Source organism: Anguilla anguilla, chromosome 12 (genome assembly GCF_013347855.1).
Source record: "Anguilla anguilla isolate fAngAng1 chromosome 12, fAngAng1.pri, whole genome shotgun sequence".
Taxonomy (NCBI): Eukaryota; Metazoa; Chordata; class Actinopteri; order Anguilliformes; family Anguillidae; genus Anguilla; species Anguilla anguilla.
In genome coordinates this window covers 40,940,023-40,957,507 of record NC_049212.1, presented here as the reverse complement: position 1 = coordinate 40,957,507, position 17,485 = coordinate 40,940,023, and the positions used below count along the sequence as shown (strand labels likewise).

Genomic DNA, 17,485 nt, shown 5'->3' with positions numbered 1-17,485 from the left:
GGCGGCGGTCGTCGGTAGCAGACTGTCATCCAGGCACCTCGCTGGCATGGCACACTGCAGCACAGCTGCCTGCGGTCGCTCGTTGTTTCCGTTCGCCATCAGCTTCACTTCTTTTGCTACTCAGCAATTTGAAAATCTGAACTTTAATGGCCTGAATGCTAATTCCATAAATGAAAGGATTAAACAATGGGGTAACTATGGCCATGTGCAGGGATAGGAATATGCGAGCGTGATGAGGTATGTGACTCATGTTGAAACGACTCTGGATGACCTCAAATAAGCATCCCACAGAAAAATTAATCACAGACAGTAAGTGTGGGGTGCATGTTTGAACAGCTTTGGCTTGAGATTGCTTAGAAGCAGACAGGCAGACTCTGAGTATACGTACATAGGAAAATAATATCATGACGATCTGAGAACTAGGACAAACAATCATTAATGCTGGTCCTAAAAATCGCAAAATTGTTGTATCAAAGCAAGACAGTTTAACTAATTCAAAATACATACAATACATTTTTTCTATATGCCTTTCACAGAATGACAGTTGGGCAGTTGATAATAAATAAAATGCACAGTAAACACAAGGAACAACCCAGGATAATACAATGGCTGCAGAAACCTTTCTAGGGGACATGAGGAGGTGATAGTGTAATGGGTGACAGATAGCAACATATCGGTCATAGCTCATCACTGCTAAAATAGTAAATTCAACTAAAGCACATGTGATCATACAGTATATCTGTAGTAGACAGAAGGGCAGAGATATTTCATAATGATGGGATAGCAAATGACTAAGCATAGATGGAAATAAAACTGTACTACCACACACTCCATTAACTGATAAGCTACATATAAACAAATGCATAGGTTCATGAAGACTTTTCTCAGTGCATATGACTACAATAAGAACTAAATTGACCAATAATATCACAATGTACAAAAGAAGGAAACATATGAAGTATAAATATCTGTGATCTTCCAGTTCAGTGTATGCTGTCAAAATGAAGGATGTCACAGCTGATACATTTTCCATGGTCACCTGGATGTAGAGTAAGTGAGGATTTGTTTAAAATTGAGGACTTATATCTTACTGATTCTGAATTCAATCAACATATGGTGTTGAAGAAGCCCTTACACTGAAGAGCTTCTTAATTTATATGCAGTTTACAAGAGAACATAATTTGGAAACAATCTTGACATTGTACTGATAAGAATGAAATTAGCATGTCATCCTGTTGAATTTGGCTAAGGAGGCCGTGCAAATTTTATACTTTTAACTTCACAAAATCAGCTTGGTGAGTTCTATTTTGTGGTTGCTGCACTGAAAATGTTCAAGTGAACACTTGCATTTTAAGTAACATATAGTACAATTGTTTTTTTTTTTTTTAACCAATTCTGACTTAAAATGATAAAATGTAATTATATATATAATCGTGTTGCATTATGTAAAGATGAGAATAAATCAGTCAGCCCATCTAGGCTCATGACTAACCTACAGTTTTGAGGGCACCAGCACTGTACACCATCCATCCGTCCATTCATCCATCATCTATACCTGCTTATTCCTTGTCAGGGTCACAGGGGGTGCTGAAGCCTATTCCAACATGCATTGAATACACCCTGGAGAGTTCACCAGGTCATCTCAGAGCACACACACACACTTCACTCACAAACACACACACACAACTAGGGTCAATTTAGACTCTCTAATTCACCTAAGCTGCATGTTGTTTGGGCTGGGGGAGGAAGCTGGGGTACCCAGAGAAGGCCAGCATGCGTGCGGGGAAAGCATGCAGGCTTCATACAGGGGGCCCCGGCTGGGATTCGAACCAAGGACCTTCCTCCACCCCCACCAAGTTAATCCATCCATCCATCCTTTATCTATACCCGCTTATCCTGAGCAGGGTCGCGGGGGGTGCTGGAGCCTATTCCAGCCAGAGGCAGGAATACACGCTGAACAGGCCACCAATCTATCACAGGTGCACACACACCATTCACGGACACAGGGAGAACATGCAAACTCCACACAGAAAGGCCTCAAGCCGAGATTTGAACCCACAACCTTCTTGCTGTGAGGCAACAGTGCTACCCACTGCACCATCGTGCTGGCCCACCAAGGTCATGTCCTCAGTATTTTTTAGTGTTTATGTCCGTTTCTGAAGCCTCTACTTAATTTATTTTTTTATCCATTGCAAATTATTTAGGAGACAGAACTGATTAAGGCATGAATGATCTTAATGTGTTCTCTTTACACTGTAAAATGCATCATTGATTAAATGAACAAATTAAAGTGAAAAAAAGATCATACAGTACCTTATTTCATTAAAATGTACTCATCAAGAAATCGGTGACCACACTTATGGCGATACTTCAGTTCAACTGTAACAGAAAAATAATCTCTTATTTACCGTTAGTTGATCATAATTGATGTTCTTGTTTTAAAACATCCTTTATAGAATGAACAAATTAACAAGATTGATACAATATCACTGATAAACATGACTGAGAAAGGTTTAGAATAATATAGATAATAAATATTCTACTAGTCTGAAAGATTTTTTGGTAAATACCTGATTCTTTTGAAAGAATATTTGCCTTCAGAGAAAAGTTCTGTGATCATACACCACATCTTGGTGACTGAAAGAGATATTTCTCCTGTTGACTCTTTTATAATGACACAACCATGTAAAAATACACACCAGCGTGTGACGTTACAGCTCAGACCAATCAACACCTGTGAGGTATCCAACATATTCCCATCTCTCATTAAGAGTGGTCTTGTTTTGAAAACTGCTTAGAACAGCTGCAGAGTGCGTAAGAAAAGGTTTTTGTGGCGCTAAACCCAAATTAAAAATATTAAATCTGTACATCACCTGTCAAGCAAGGCTTGAGTGGAAACATCTGTTTATTTTGTGCTGATTGTAATTTATGTTTGGGTCGCTGAGGTGGACCATCATACCACAGATAAGCAGCATAATCAAAGTGGCTTTGTATCAAAGCCTCTGCTAACATTTGTTGTGTTGCATTTTCCAAAAAATAAATGTTTTGGAGCAAGAAACTTAGTCTTATGATTTATTTTTGTAATGGCTTTTAAAGCCATACTTTCCCCAGATAGACAATTATCTCAGACACATCCCTGATAATTAACAGGTGGTTCAGCAATAATCTGGGAGTTCCCAGCTTTGACATTGAATCCTGGTGATTTCCCAAGCTTAATTTTGGAACCAAATAAAATAATTTCTGCAGAGTTGATTATCGGAAAGCGATCCACCCAGATTTTGTATTTCTACGCTTAGCACTTTTTCAACAGCTGTTTTATCAAGGACGCCCGAGTCTTTAGGACGTGTGAAAAGGTGACAAGAAGAGGCTGCCTTTAAGTAATTAATGTAAAATAAAAAGAAGAGTGGACCCAAGACACTTCCCTGTGGTACCCCGCACCCTATGGGTCTTGGTGTCCCAAAAACATCCATTACCTTTCTAATCTGACAAATATGAATAAAACCATCTTATAAGTCATCTACTAAAACCACTTGCGTGGAATTCATCAATTAAAATCCCATAGTCAACTGTATCAAATGCTTTTTTGCAAGTCCAGCATGGCCAAACTGCAGAACTTCCCCACATCAACCTCTTTTCTTCTCTCAGGATTATTCAGAACAGTTGAGTTTAACAATCGGTATTGTGTATGTCTATAGAGCCTGATTTAGAGAAATAACATAGACACAACAATGGTTTGTAAATAAAGCATATATATTCATTGGCTATGATAATGAATATGTGAATAGGCTAACTGAAAACGAATTAGCATAATATGAGGAATAATACAATTCTTCAAAAGTATTCAGAGGAAATGTATTAACATTGATTTCGATAGCCAGAGACCTTGTTTGGATATGGCAAGGTATGGCACTGACCATTCCTTGCCATAGCCTAGCCCGAAATGGATGCTGCATTCCAATCGAAAAGCCTTGATAAACTCACTGTATGGGGGGCAGGCATTCAGGCCTGTACCATTCTCTTGGTGTACGCCACACTCGGACTCACCCACTTGTCGATAATATAGTGAAGTATGACTCATCTGACCATATCACTTTTTTCCACATCTCTGTAGACCAGTGCCTATGGTTTTTGTACCACTGAACTCTCAGATGTACATTTGTCTTTGTAATGAGAGCGTTTATGCTCTGCAGCTCTACTATAATATCCCTCTGTATGTGGTTGTTGATGGACTGTTCTAGCTGACACAGAGTGATCACGTCATGCAATGACATTCTCAGTCGCCCAAGGAAGAGTCACTCTTCTGTTTTTCCTTACATATTGATCTAATGCACGTGCTTTACCGTCTGCTAATGTGCGCTTTTGACCACAATTTCCGACCCTATTTACTGATGTCTCTATCATAGATCTGAAAGCACATGTCACTTTAGTCATTGTTCCTATTGAAACACTAGCCAGTTGAGCAGTCTTTGGGACTGAAGCTCCTGCCATCCGTGCCCCAATAATGAATCCTCTTTCAAAGTCACTTAGATCTTTTCCTCTTCACATCTTGATGCAAAATCAAGGTCAGCTGCACCTACTCAGAATTTTTATGCATACCACAGAGCATGATAGGATGTTAATTGCTTAATTGTATCATGCAGTACATCTGTATGGAAGCATCTCCATTGGTTATGTTTCTCCACTGACGTACTTAGGTATTTACTTTAATTTATCACCTGTCTGTACATATGAATGGCACCCATATAGTCCAGTTCTTTATGTACAAGACATCCTCAGTCTGACAATGACCAAGGATTTCTTGGCATCACTGCAGTTTCCATACATGTTGACAGTGGATTAAGAGGACTCCTTATCTGGAATCTTGTTAGGATTTCATTCAAGGTGTTCATATTCAAACAGTGTGTCAGAGTAAGAGTGCTGATTGAGGATCAGGTTTCCGATGTCCACATCCTATCCTCATCCATTATTAGCTAGAACACAGAACTGATCCTAGATCAGCCCTCTAGCTGTGAAGCAGGGGTGTGGCTATGGGTGGGCCTGGCTGGGCCTAGGCTCACCCACTTCTTGCTTAGACCCATCTTAGTGTTAAAATTCTCTCTGGTCTGTTGCTAAAAATTAAGTCAATCTGAGTGCTGGTGGAATTTGTTATTCTTGTAGGCCCTTGAATCAATTGCGATAGGTCCAGACCATCAGTAAGGTGCTTGAGGTTTTTCCTAGATAATTTATCCTCCCAGTTGATATTTAAGTCACCCATAATGATCACCTCTTACTTAAAATTACATTCTTTCAGCATGTTATTACGTTTCTCATAAAAATCAATATTTGATCAGGGTGGTCTATAAATGACAATAAGGATAAAGTTTGTGGCGATAGGGTTACATTTAGACCAATACATTCCAACTCATAATTTGACCAACGGATTTCTTCGCAATGAATGTTATCTTTGACATAAATCATGACCCCACCTCCCTTTAAACCCACCCTATCCCTTCTAAAATTAACATACCCAAGTACTACTAAGGCTGCTGATGGTGCATGTTCGTGAAGCCATGTTTCAGATAAGCAGAGAAAATCTAAATTAGACTCAATTAAAAGATGTTGGATTTGATCACTTTTAGATGTGATACTCCATATGTTCAAGTGCCCACCCAATAAACCCCTTGGTTTTGCCTTGGGGTCCCAAATTATCCATGAGTTATTAACCGTTTGAAAAACATTACATTTCCGGTTTTTCACGATTGCTGGATTTATCAATTTCCTGGTTGATTTGTTGGCGTTTCTTTCAGCCACACGCGTTTTAATGTTGGTTGGATTACAGACATTTGAAACAAAGTTCAGAGTATCGTCATTATGCACTGGTCTTGAGGAGGTTCTGTAATCACTGTTACTTGCTGTAACTGGATGGTGGTCGTTTTTTGGCGTCTTGGCGGCGGTCGTCGGTAGCAGACTGTCATCCAGGCACCTCGCTGGCGTGGCACACCGCAGCACAGCTGCCTGCGGTCGCTCGTTGTTTCCGTTCGCCGTCAGCTTCACGTCTTTTGCTACTCAGCAATTTGAAAATCTGAACTTTAATGGCCTGAATGCTAATTCCATAAATGAGACGATTAAACAATGGGGTAACTATGGCCATGTGCAGGGATAGGAATATGCGAGCGTGATGAGGTATGTGACTCATGTTGAAACGACTCTGGATGACCTCAAATAAGCATCCCACAGAAAAATTAATCACAGACAGTAAGTGTGGGGTGCATGTTTGAAGAGCTTTGGCTTGAGATTGCTTAGAAGCAGACAGGCAGACTCTGAGTATACGTACATAGGAAAATAATATCATGACGATCTGAGGACTAGGACAAACAATCATTAATGCTGGTCCTAAAAATCGCAAAATTGTTGTATCAAAGCAAGACAGTTTAACTAATTCAAAATACATACAATACATTTTTTCTATATGCCTTTCACAGAATGACAGTTGGGCAGTTGATAATATGAAATAAAATGCATAGTAAACACAAGGAACAACCCAGGATAATACAATGGCTGCAGAAACCTTTCTAGGTGACATGAGGAGGTGATAGTGTAATGGGTGACAGATAGCAGCATAACGGTCATAGCTCATCACTGCTAAAATAGTAAATTCAGCTAAAGCATATGAGATTATACAGTATATCTGTAGTAGACAGAAGGGCAGAGATATTTCATAATTTTGAGATAGCAAATGACTAAGCACAGATGGATATATAACTGTACTACCACACACTCCATTAACTGATAAGCTACATATAAACAAATGCATAGGTTCATGAAGACTTTTCTCAGTGCATATGACTACAATAAGAACTAAATTGACCAATAATATCACAATATACAAAAGAAGGAAACATATGAAGTATAAATATCTGTGATCTTCCAGTTCAGTGTATGCTGTCAAAATGAAGGATGTCACAGCTGATACATTTTCCATGGTCACCTGGATGTAGAGTAATTGAGGTGGAGAAGAATGTGAGGATTTGTTTAAAATTGAGGACTTACATCCTACTGGTTCTGAATTCAATCAACATATGGTGTTGAAGAAGCCCCTACATTGAAGAGCTTTTTAATTTATATGCAGTTTACAAGAGAACATAATTTGGAAACAAGCTTGACATTGTACTGATGAGAATGAAATTAGCATGTCATCCTGTTAAATTTGGCTAAGGAGGCCATGCAAATTTTTTACTTTTTAATTATTTCTTCTTTTTTTAACCAATTCTGACTTAAAATTATAATATGTAATTATATATATATATAATCGTATTGCATTATGTAAAGATGAGAATAGATCAGTCAGCCCATCTAGGCTCATGACTAGCCTACAGTTTTGAGGGCACCAGCACTGTACACCATCCATCCGTCCATCCGTCATACCTGCTTATTCCTGGTCAGGGTCACGGGGTGCTGGAGCCTATTCCAGCATGCGTTGAACACACCCTGGACAGTTCACCAGGTCATCTCAGAGCGCACACACACACACACACACACTTCACTCACAAACACACACACACACAACTAGGGTCAATTTAGACTCTCTAATTCACCTAAGCTGCATGTTGTTTGGGCTGGGGGAGGAAGCTGGGGTACCCTGAGAAGGCCAACATGGGTGCGGGGAAAGCATGCGGGCTTCATACAGGGGGGCCCCGGCTGGGATTCGAACCAAGGACCTTCCTCCACCCCCACCAAGGTCATCCTTCCATCCATCCATCCATTATCTATACCCACTTATCCTGAGCAGGGTCGCGGGGGGTGCTGGAGCCTATCCCAGCGAGAGGCAGGAATACACCCTGAACAAGCCGCCAATCTATCACAGGTGCACACACACCATTCACGGACACTGGGAGAACATGCAAACCCCCCACAGAAAGGCCTTAAGCCGAGATTTGAACCCACAACCTTCTTGCTGTGAGGTGACAGTGCTACCCACCCTATATCAGTGCTATCCTAAAGCCTATAATTCATTTTGTTTTTTAGTGAGAACATCCTTTGCAAATTATTTAGGAAGGGCATGATTGAACTTAACAGGTTCTCTTTACACTGCAAAATGCATCATTGATTAAATGAACAAATTAAAGTGGAAAAAAGAGCATACAGTACTTTGCTTCATTCAAATGTACTCATCAAGAAATCAGCGATCACACTTATGGTGATACTTCAATTCAACTGTAACAGAAAAATAATTAATGTAATTTTAATAATTAAAATAATTTCTTATTTACAATGGTAAATCATAATTGATGTTCTTGATTTTAAAAAATCCTTTATAGAATGAACAAAGGAACAAGATTTTTACGATATCACTGATAAACATGACTGAGAAAGGTTTAGGAAAATATAGATAATAAATATTCTACTAGTCTGACAGATTTTTAGGTAAATACCTGATTCTTTTGATTTGCCTTCAGAGAAAAGATTTGAGTGCTCGCAGTTCTGTGGTTATACACCACATCTTGGTGACTGAAAGAGATATTTTTCCCTTTGAGTCTTTTATAATGACACAACCATGTAAAAATACAAACCAGCGTGTGACGTTACAGCTCAGACCAATCAACACCTGTGAGGTATCCAACATATTCCCATCTCTCATTAAGAGTGGTCTTGTTTTGAAAACTGCTTAGAACAGCTGCAGAGTGCGTAAGAAAAGGTTTTTGTGGCGCTAAACCCAAATTAAAAATATTAAATCTGTACATCACCTGTCAAGCAAGGCTAGAGTGGAAACATATGTTTATTTTGTGCTGATTGTAATTTATGTTTGGGTCGCTGAGGTGGACCATCATACCACAGATAAGCAGCATAATCAAAGTGGCTTTGTATCAAAGCCTCTGCTAACATTTTTTGTGTTGCATTTTCCAAAAAATAAATCTTTTGGAGCAAGAAATTTAGTCTTATGATTTATTTTTGTAATGGCTTTTAAAGCCATACTTTCCCCAGATAGACAATTGTCTCAGACACATCCCTGATAATTAACAGGTGGTTCAGCAATAATCTGGGAGTTCCCAGCTTTGACATTGAATCCTGGTGATTTCCCAAGCTTAATTTTGGAACCAAATAAAATAATTTCTGCAGAGTTGATTATCGGAAAGCGATCCACCCAGATTTTGTATTTCTACGCTTAGCACTTTTTCAACAGCTGTTTTATCAAGGACGCCCGAGTCTTTAGGACGTGTGAAAAGGTGACAAGAAGAGGCTGCCTTTAAGTAATTAATGTAAAATAAAAAGAAGAGTGGACCCAAGACACTTCCCTGTGGTACCCCGCACCCTATGGGTCTTGGTGTCCCAAAAACATCCATTACCTTTCTAATCTGACAAATATGAATAAAACCATCTTATAAGTCATCTACTAAAACCACTTGCGTGGAATTCATCAATTAAAATCCCATAGTCAACTGTATCAAATGCTTTTTTGCAAGTCCAGCATGGCCAAACCGCAGAACTTCCCCACATCAACCTCTTTTCTTCTCTCAGGATTATTCAGAACAGTTGAGTTTAACAATCGGTATTGTGTATGTCTATAGAGCCTGATTTAGAGAAATAACATAGACACAACAATGGTTTGTAAATAAAGCATATATATTCATTGGCTATGATAATGAATATGTGAATAGGCTAACTGAAAACTAATTAGCATAATATGAGGAATAATACAATTCTTCAAAAGTATTCAGAGGAAATGTATTAACATTGATTTCGATAGCCAGAGACCTTGTTTGGATATGGCAAGGTATGGCACTGACCATTCCTTGCCATAGCCTAGCCCGAAATGGATGCTGCATTCCAATCTAAAAGCCTTGATAAACTCACTGTATGGGGGGCAGGCATTCAGGCCTGTACCATTCTCTTGGTGTACGCCACACTCGGACTCACCCACTTGTCGATAATATAGTGAAGTATGACTCATCTGACCATATCACTTTTTTCCACATCTCTGTAGACCAGTGCCTATGGTTTTTGCACCACTGAACTCTCAGATGTACATTTGTCTTTGTAATGAGAGCGTTTATGCTCTGCAGCTCTACTATAATATCCCTCTGTATGTGGTTGTTGATGGACTGTTCTAGCTGACACAGAGTGATCACGTCATGCATTGACATTCTCAGTCGCCCAAGGAAGAGTCACTCTTCTGTTTTTCCTTACATATTGATCTAATGCACGTGCTTTACCGTCTGCGAATGTGCGCTTTTGACCACAATTTCCGACCCTATTTACTGATGTCTCTATCATAGATCTGAAAGCACATGTCACTTTAGTCATTGTTCCTATTGAAACACTAGCCAGTTGAGCAGTCTTTGGGACTGAAGCTCCTGCCATCCGTGCCCCAATAATGAATCCTCTTTCAAAGTCACTTAGATCTTTTCCTCTTCACATCTTGATGCAAAATCAAGGTCAGCTGCACCTACTCAGAATTTTTATGCATACCACAGAGCATGATAGGATGTTAATTGCTTAATTGTATCATGCAGTACATCTGTATGGAAGCATCTCCATTGGTTATGTTTCTCCACTGACGTACTTAGGTATTTACTTTAATGTATCACCTGTCTGTACATATGAATGGCACCCATATAGTCCAGTTCTTTATGTACAAGACATCCTCAGTCTGACAATGACCAAGGATTTCTTGGCATCACTGCAGTTTCCATACATGTTGACAGTGGATTAAGAGGACTCCTTATCTGGAATCTTGTTAGGTTTTCAGTCAAGGTGTTCATATTCAAACAGTGTGTCAGAGTAAGAGTGCTGATTGAGGATCAGGTTTCCGATGTCCACATCCTATCCTCATCCATTATTAGCTAGAACACAGAACTGATCCTAGATCAGCCCTCTAGCTGTGAAGCAGGGGTGTGGCTATGGGTGGGCCTGGCTGGGCCTAGGCTCACCCACTTCTTGCTTAGACCCATCTTAGGGTTAAAATTCTCTCGGGTCTGTTGCTAAAAATTAAGTCAATCTGAGTGCTGGTGGAATTTGTTATTCTTGTAGGCCCTTGAATCAATTGCGATAGGTCCAGACCATCAGTAAGGTGCTTGAGGTTTTTCCTAGATAATTTATCCTCCCAGTTGATATTTAAGTCACCCATAATGATCACCTCTTACTTAAAATTACATTCTTTCAGCATGTTATTACGTTTCTCATAAAAATCAATATTTGATCAGGGTGGTCTATAAATGACAATAAGGATAAAGGACATTTGTGGCGATAGGGTTACATTTAGACCAATACATTCCAACTCATAATTTGACCAACGGATTTCTTCGCAATGAATGTTATCTTTGACATAAATCATGACCCCACCTCCCTTTAAACCCACCCTATCCCTTCTAAAATTAACATACCCAAGTACTACTAAGGCTGCTGATGGTGCATGTTCGTGAAGCCATGTTTCAGATAAGCAGAGAAAATCTAAATTAGACTCAATTAAAAGATGTTGGATTTGATCACTTTTAGATGTGATACTCCATATGTTCAAGTGCCCACCCAATAAACCCCTTGGTTTTGCCTTGGGGTCCCAAATTATCCATGAGTTATTAACCGTTTGAAAAACATTACATTTCCGGTTTTTCACGATTGCTGGATTTATCAATTTCCTGGTTGATTTGTTGGCGTTTCTTTCAGCCACACGCGTTTTAATGTTGGTTGGATTACAGACATTTGAAACAAAGTTCAGAGTATCGTCATTATGCACTGGTCTTGAGGAGGTTCTGTAATCACTGTTACTTGCTGTAACTGGATGGTGCTCGTTTTTTGGCGTCTTGGCGGCGGTCGTCGGTAGCAGACTGTCATCCAGGCACCTCGCTGGCGTGGCACACCGCAGCACAGCTGCCTGCGGTCGCTCGTTGTTTCCGTTCGCCGTTAGCTTCACTTCTTTTGCTACTCAGCAATTTGAAAATCTGAACTTTAATGGCCTGAATGCTAATTCCATAAATGAGAGGATTAAACAATGGGGGAACTATGGCCATGTGCAGGGATAGGAATATGCGAGCTTTTTGAGGTACATGACTCATGTTGAAACGACTCTGGATGACCTCAAATAAGCATCCCACAGAAAAATTAATCACAGACAGTAAGTGTGGGGTGCATGTTTGAAGAGCTTTGGCTTGAGATTCTTTAGAAGCAGACAAGCAGACTCTGAGTATACGTGAATAGGAAAATAATATCATGACGATCTGAGAACTAGGACAAACAATCAATGATGCTGGTCCTAAAATTCGCAAAATTGTTGTGTCTAAGCAAGACAGTTTAACTAATTCAAAATACATGCAATACATTTTTTCTATATGTCTTTCACAGAATGACAGTTGGGCAATTGATAATATGAAAAAAAATGCATAGTAAACACAGGGAACAACCCAGGATAATACAATGGCTGCAGATACCTTTCTAGGGGACATGAGGAGGTGATAGTGTAATGGGTGACAGATAGCAACATACCGGTCATAGCTCATCACTGCTAAAATAGTAAATTCAACTATAACATATGAGATTATGCAGTATATCTGTAGTAGACAAAAGGGCAGCGATATTTCGTAATTATCAGATAGCAAATGACTAAGCACAGATGGAAATAAAACTGTACTACCACACACTCCATTAACTGATAAGCTACATATAAACAAGTACATAGGTTCATGCAGACTTTTCTCAGTGCATATGACTACAATAAGAATTAAATTGTCCAATAATATCACAATGTACAAAAGAAGGAAACATATGAAGTATAAATATCTGTGATCTTCCAGTTCAGTGTATGCTGTCAAAATGAAGGATGTCACAGCTGATACATTTTCCATGGTCACCTGGATGTAGAGTAATTGAGGTGGAGAAGAATGTGAGGATTTGTTTAAAATTGAGGACTTACATCCTACTGATTCTGAATTAAATCAACATATGGTGTTGAAGAAGCCCTTACACTGAAGAGCTTTTTAATTTATATGCAGTTTACAAGCGAACATAATTTGGAAACAAGCTTGACATTGTACTGATGAGAATGAAATTAGCATGTCATCCTGTTAAATTTGGCTAAGGAGGCCATGCAAATTTTATACTTTTCATTTTTTTTCATTTTTTTTAACCAATTCTGACTTAAAGTGATAAAATGTAATTATATATATAATCGTATTGCATTATGTAAAGATGAGAATAGATCAGTCAGCCCATCTAGGCTCATGACTAGCCTACAGTTTTGAGGGCACCAGCACTGTATACCATCCATCCGTCCATCCGTCATACCTGCTTATTCCTGGTCAGGGTCACGGGGTGCTGGAGCCTATTCCAGCATGCGTTGAACACACCCTGGACAGTTCACTAGGTCATCTCAGAGCGCACACACACACACACACACACTTCACTCACAAACACACACAGACACACACACAAACACACACACACACACACACACACAACTAGGGTCAATTTAGACTCTCTAATTCACCTAAGCTGCATGTTGTTTGGGCTGGGGGAGGAAGCTGGGGTACCCTGAGAAGGCCAACATGGGTGCGGGGAAAGCATGCGGGCTTCATACAGGGGGACCCCGGCTGGGATTCGAACCAAGGACCTTCCTCCACCCCCACCAAGGTCATCCTTCCATCCATCCATCCATTATCTATACCCACTTATCCTGAGCAGGGTCGCGGGGGGTGCTGGAGCCTATCCCAGCGAGAGGCAGGAATACACCCTGAACAAGCCGCCAATCTATCACAGGTGCACACACACCATTCGCGGACACAGGGAGAACATGCAAACCCCCCACAGAAAGGCCTTAATCCGAGATTTGAACCCACAACCTTCTTGCTGTGAGGCGACAGTGCTATCCACCCTATATCAGTGCTATCCTAAAGCCTATAATTCATTTTGTTTTTTAGTGAGAACATCCTTTGCAAATTATTTAGGAAGGGCATGATTGAACTTAACAGGTTCTCTTTACACTGCAAAATGCATCATTGATTAAATGAACAAATTAAAGTGGAATAAAGAGCATACAGTACTTTGCTTCATTCAAATGTACTCATCAAGAAATCAGCGATCACACTTATGGTGATACTTCAATTCAACTGTAACAGAAAAATAATTAATGTAATTTTAATAATTAAAATAATTTCTTATTTACAATGGTAAATCATAATTGATGTTCTTGATTTTAAAAAATCCTTTATAGAATGAACAAAGGAACAAGATTGTTACGGTATCACTGATAAACATGACTGAGAAAGGTTTAGGAAAATATAGATAATAAATATTCTACTAGTCGACAGATTTTTAGGTAAATACCTGATTCTTTTGATTTGCCTTCAGAGAAAAGATTTGAGTGCTCGCAGTTCTGTGGTTATACACCACATCTTGGTGACTGAAAGAGATATTTTTCCCTTTGAGTCTTTTATAATGACACAACCATGTAAAAATACAAACCAGCGTGTGACGTTACAGCTCAGACCAATCAACACCTGTGAGCTATCCAACATATTCCCATCTCTCATTAAGAGTGGTCTTGTTTTGAAAACTGTTTAGAACAGCTGCAGAGTGCGTAAGAAAAGGTTTTTGTGGCGCTAAACCCAAATTAAAAATATTAAATCTGTACATCACCTGTCAAGCAAGGCTTGAGTGGAAACATTTATTTATTTTGTGCTGATTGTAATTTATGTTTGGGTCGCTGAGGTGGACCATCATACCACAGATAAGCAGCATAATCAAAGTGGCTTTGTATCAAAGCCTCTGCTAACATTTGTTGTGTTGCATTTTCCAAAAAATAAATCTTTTGGAGCAAGAAATTTAGTCTTATGATTTATTTTTGTAATGGCTTTTAAAGCCATACTTTCCCCAGATAGACAATTATCTCAGACACATCCCTGATAATTAACAGGTGGTTCAGCAATAATCTGGGAGTTCCCAGCTTTGACATTGAATCCTGGTGATTTCCCAAGCTTAATTTTGGAACCAAATAATATAATTTCTGCAGAGTTGATTATCGGAAAGCGATCCACCCAGATTTTGTATTTCTACGCTTAGCACTTTTTCAACAGCTGTTTTATCAAGGAGGTCTGAGTCTTTAGGACGTGTGAAAAGGTGACAAGAAGAGGCTGCCTTTAAGTAATTAATGTAAAATAAAAAGAAGAGTGGACCCAAGACACTTCCCTGTGGTACCCCGCACCCTATGGGTCTTGGTGTCCCAAAAACATCCATTACCTTTCTAATCTGACAAATATGAATAAAACCATCTTATAAGTCATCTACTAAAACCACTTGCGTGGAATTCATCAATTAAAATCCCATAGTCAACTGTATCAAATGCTTTTTTGCAAGTCCAGCATGGCCAAACCGCAGAACTTCCCCACATCAACCTCCTTTCTTCTCTCAGGATTATTCAGAACAGTTGAGTTTAACAATCGGTATTGTGTATGTCTATAGAGCCTGATTTAGAGAAATAACATAGACACAACAATGGTTTGTAAATAAAGCATATATATTCCTTGGCTATGATAATGAATATGTGAATAGGCTAACTGAAAACTAATTAGCATAATATGAGGAATAATACAATTCTTCAAAAGTATTCAGAGGAAATGTATTAACATTGATTTCGATAGCCAGAGACCTTGTTTGGATATGGCAAGGTATGGCACTGACCATTCCTTGCCATAGCCTAGCCCGAAATGGATGCTGCATTCCAATCGAAAAGCCTTGATAAACTCACTGTATGGGGGGCAGGCATTCAGGCCTGTACCATTCTCTTGGTGTACGCCACGCTCGGACTCGCCCACTTGTCGATAATATAGTGAAGTATGACTCATCTGACCATATCACTTTTTTCCACATCTCTGTAGACCAGTGCCTATGGTTTTTGTACCACTGAACTCTCAGATGTACATTTGTCTTTGTAATGAGAGCGTTTATGCTCTGCAGCTCTACTATAATATCCCTCTGTATGTGGTTGCTGATGGACTGTTCTAGCTGACACAGAGTGATCACGTCATGCATTGACATTCTCAGTCGCCCAAGGAAGAGTCACTCTTCTGTTTTTCCTTACATATTGATCTAATGCACGTGCTTTACCGTCTGCGAATGTGCACTTTTGACCACAATTTCCGACCCTATTTACTGATGTCTCTATCATAGATCTAAAAGCAAATGTCACTTTAGTCATTGTTCCTATTGAAACACTAGCCAGTTGAGCAGTCTTTGGGACTGAAGCTCCTGCCATCCGTGCCCCAATAATGAATCCTCTTTCAAAGTCACTTAGATCTTTTCCTCTTCACATCTTGATGCAAAATCAAGGTCAGCTGCACCTACTCAGAATTTTTATGCATACCACAGAGCATGATAGGATGTTAATTGCTTAATTGTATCATGCAGTACATCTGTATGGAAGCATCTCCATTGGTTATGTTTCTCCACTGACGTACTTAGGTATTTACTTTAATTTATCACCTGTCTGTACATATGAATGGCACCCATATAGTCCAGTTCTTTATGTACAAGACATCCTCAGTCTGACAATGACCAAGGATTTCTTGGCATCACTGCAGTTTCCATACATGTTGACAGTGGATTAAGAGGACTCCTTATCTGGAATCTTGTTAGGTTTTCATTCAAGGTGTTCATATTCAAACAGTGTGTCAGAGTAAGAGTGCTGATTGAGGATCAGGTTTCCGATGTCCACATCCTATCCTCATCCATTATTAGCTAGAACACAGAACTGATCCTAGATCAGCCCTCTAGCTGTGAAGCAGGGGTGTGGCTATGGGTGGGCCTGGCTGGGCCTAGGCTCACCCACTTCTTGCTTAGACCCATCTTAGGGTTAAAATTCTCTCGGGTCTGTTGCTAAAAATTAAGTCAATCTGAGTGCTGGTGGAATTTGTTATTCTTGTAGGCCCTTGAATCAATTGCGATAGGTCCAGTCCATCAGTAAGGTGCTTGAGGTTTTTCCTAGATAATTTATCCTCCCAGTTGATATTTAAGTCACCCATAATGATCACCTCTTACTTAAAATTACATTCTTTCAGCATGTTATTACGTTTCTCATAAAAATCAATATTTGATCAGGGTGGTCTATAAATGACAATAAGGATAAAGTTTGTGGCGATAGGGTTACATTTAGACCAATACATTCCAACTCATAATTTGACCAACGGATTTCTTCGCAATGAATGTTATCTTTGACATAAATCATGACCCCACCTCCCTTTAAACCCACCCTATCCCTTCTAAAATTAACATACCCAAGTACTACTAAGGCTGCTGATGGTGCATGTTCGTGAAGCCATGTTTCAGATAAGCAGAGAAAATCTAAATTAGACTCAATTAAAAGATGTTGGATTTGATCACTTTTAGATGTGATACTCCATATGTTCAAGTGCCCACCCAATAAACCCCTTGGTTTTGCCTTGGGGTCCCAAATTATCCATGAGTTATTAACCGTTTGAAAAACATTACATTTCCGGTTTTTCACGATTGCTGGATTTATCAA

At 39.4% G+C, this 17,485-nt stretch overlaps 1 protein-coding gene and 1 long non-coding RNA gene across 2 annotated transcripts; both read right to left on the bottom strand.

Moving 5' to 3' along the window:
* Positions 1-699: 699 nt before the first annotated feature.
* Positions 700-2,648, bottom strand: LOC118209214. Its single transcript, XR_004761683.1, has 3 exons — positions 2,571-2,648; positions 2,314-2,379; positions 700-1,039 (listed from the first exon to the last, which is right to left on the bottom strand). It is a non-coding gene; the product is annotated as an uncharacterized LOC118209214 (long non-coding RNA).
* Positions 2,649-5,770: 3,122 nt separating this feature from the next.
* On the bottom strand, positions 5,771-7,424 carry LOC118210258 (olfactory receptor 11A1-like). The gene is made up of 2 exons (XM_035386284.1): positions 7,405-7,424; positions 5,771-6,967 (listed from the first exon to the last, which is right to left on the bottom strand). Exon 2 carries the CDS (start codon positions 6,959-6,961, stop codon positions 5,951-5,953), a length of 1,011 nt encoding a protein of 336 aa, XP_035242175.1. The 5' UTR covers positions 6,962-6,967; positions 7,405-7,424; the 3' UTR covers positions 5,771-5,950.
* Between the last annotated feature and the right edge of the window lie 10,061 nt (positions 7,425-17,485).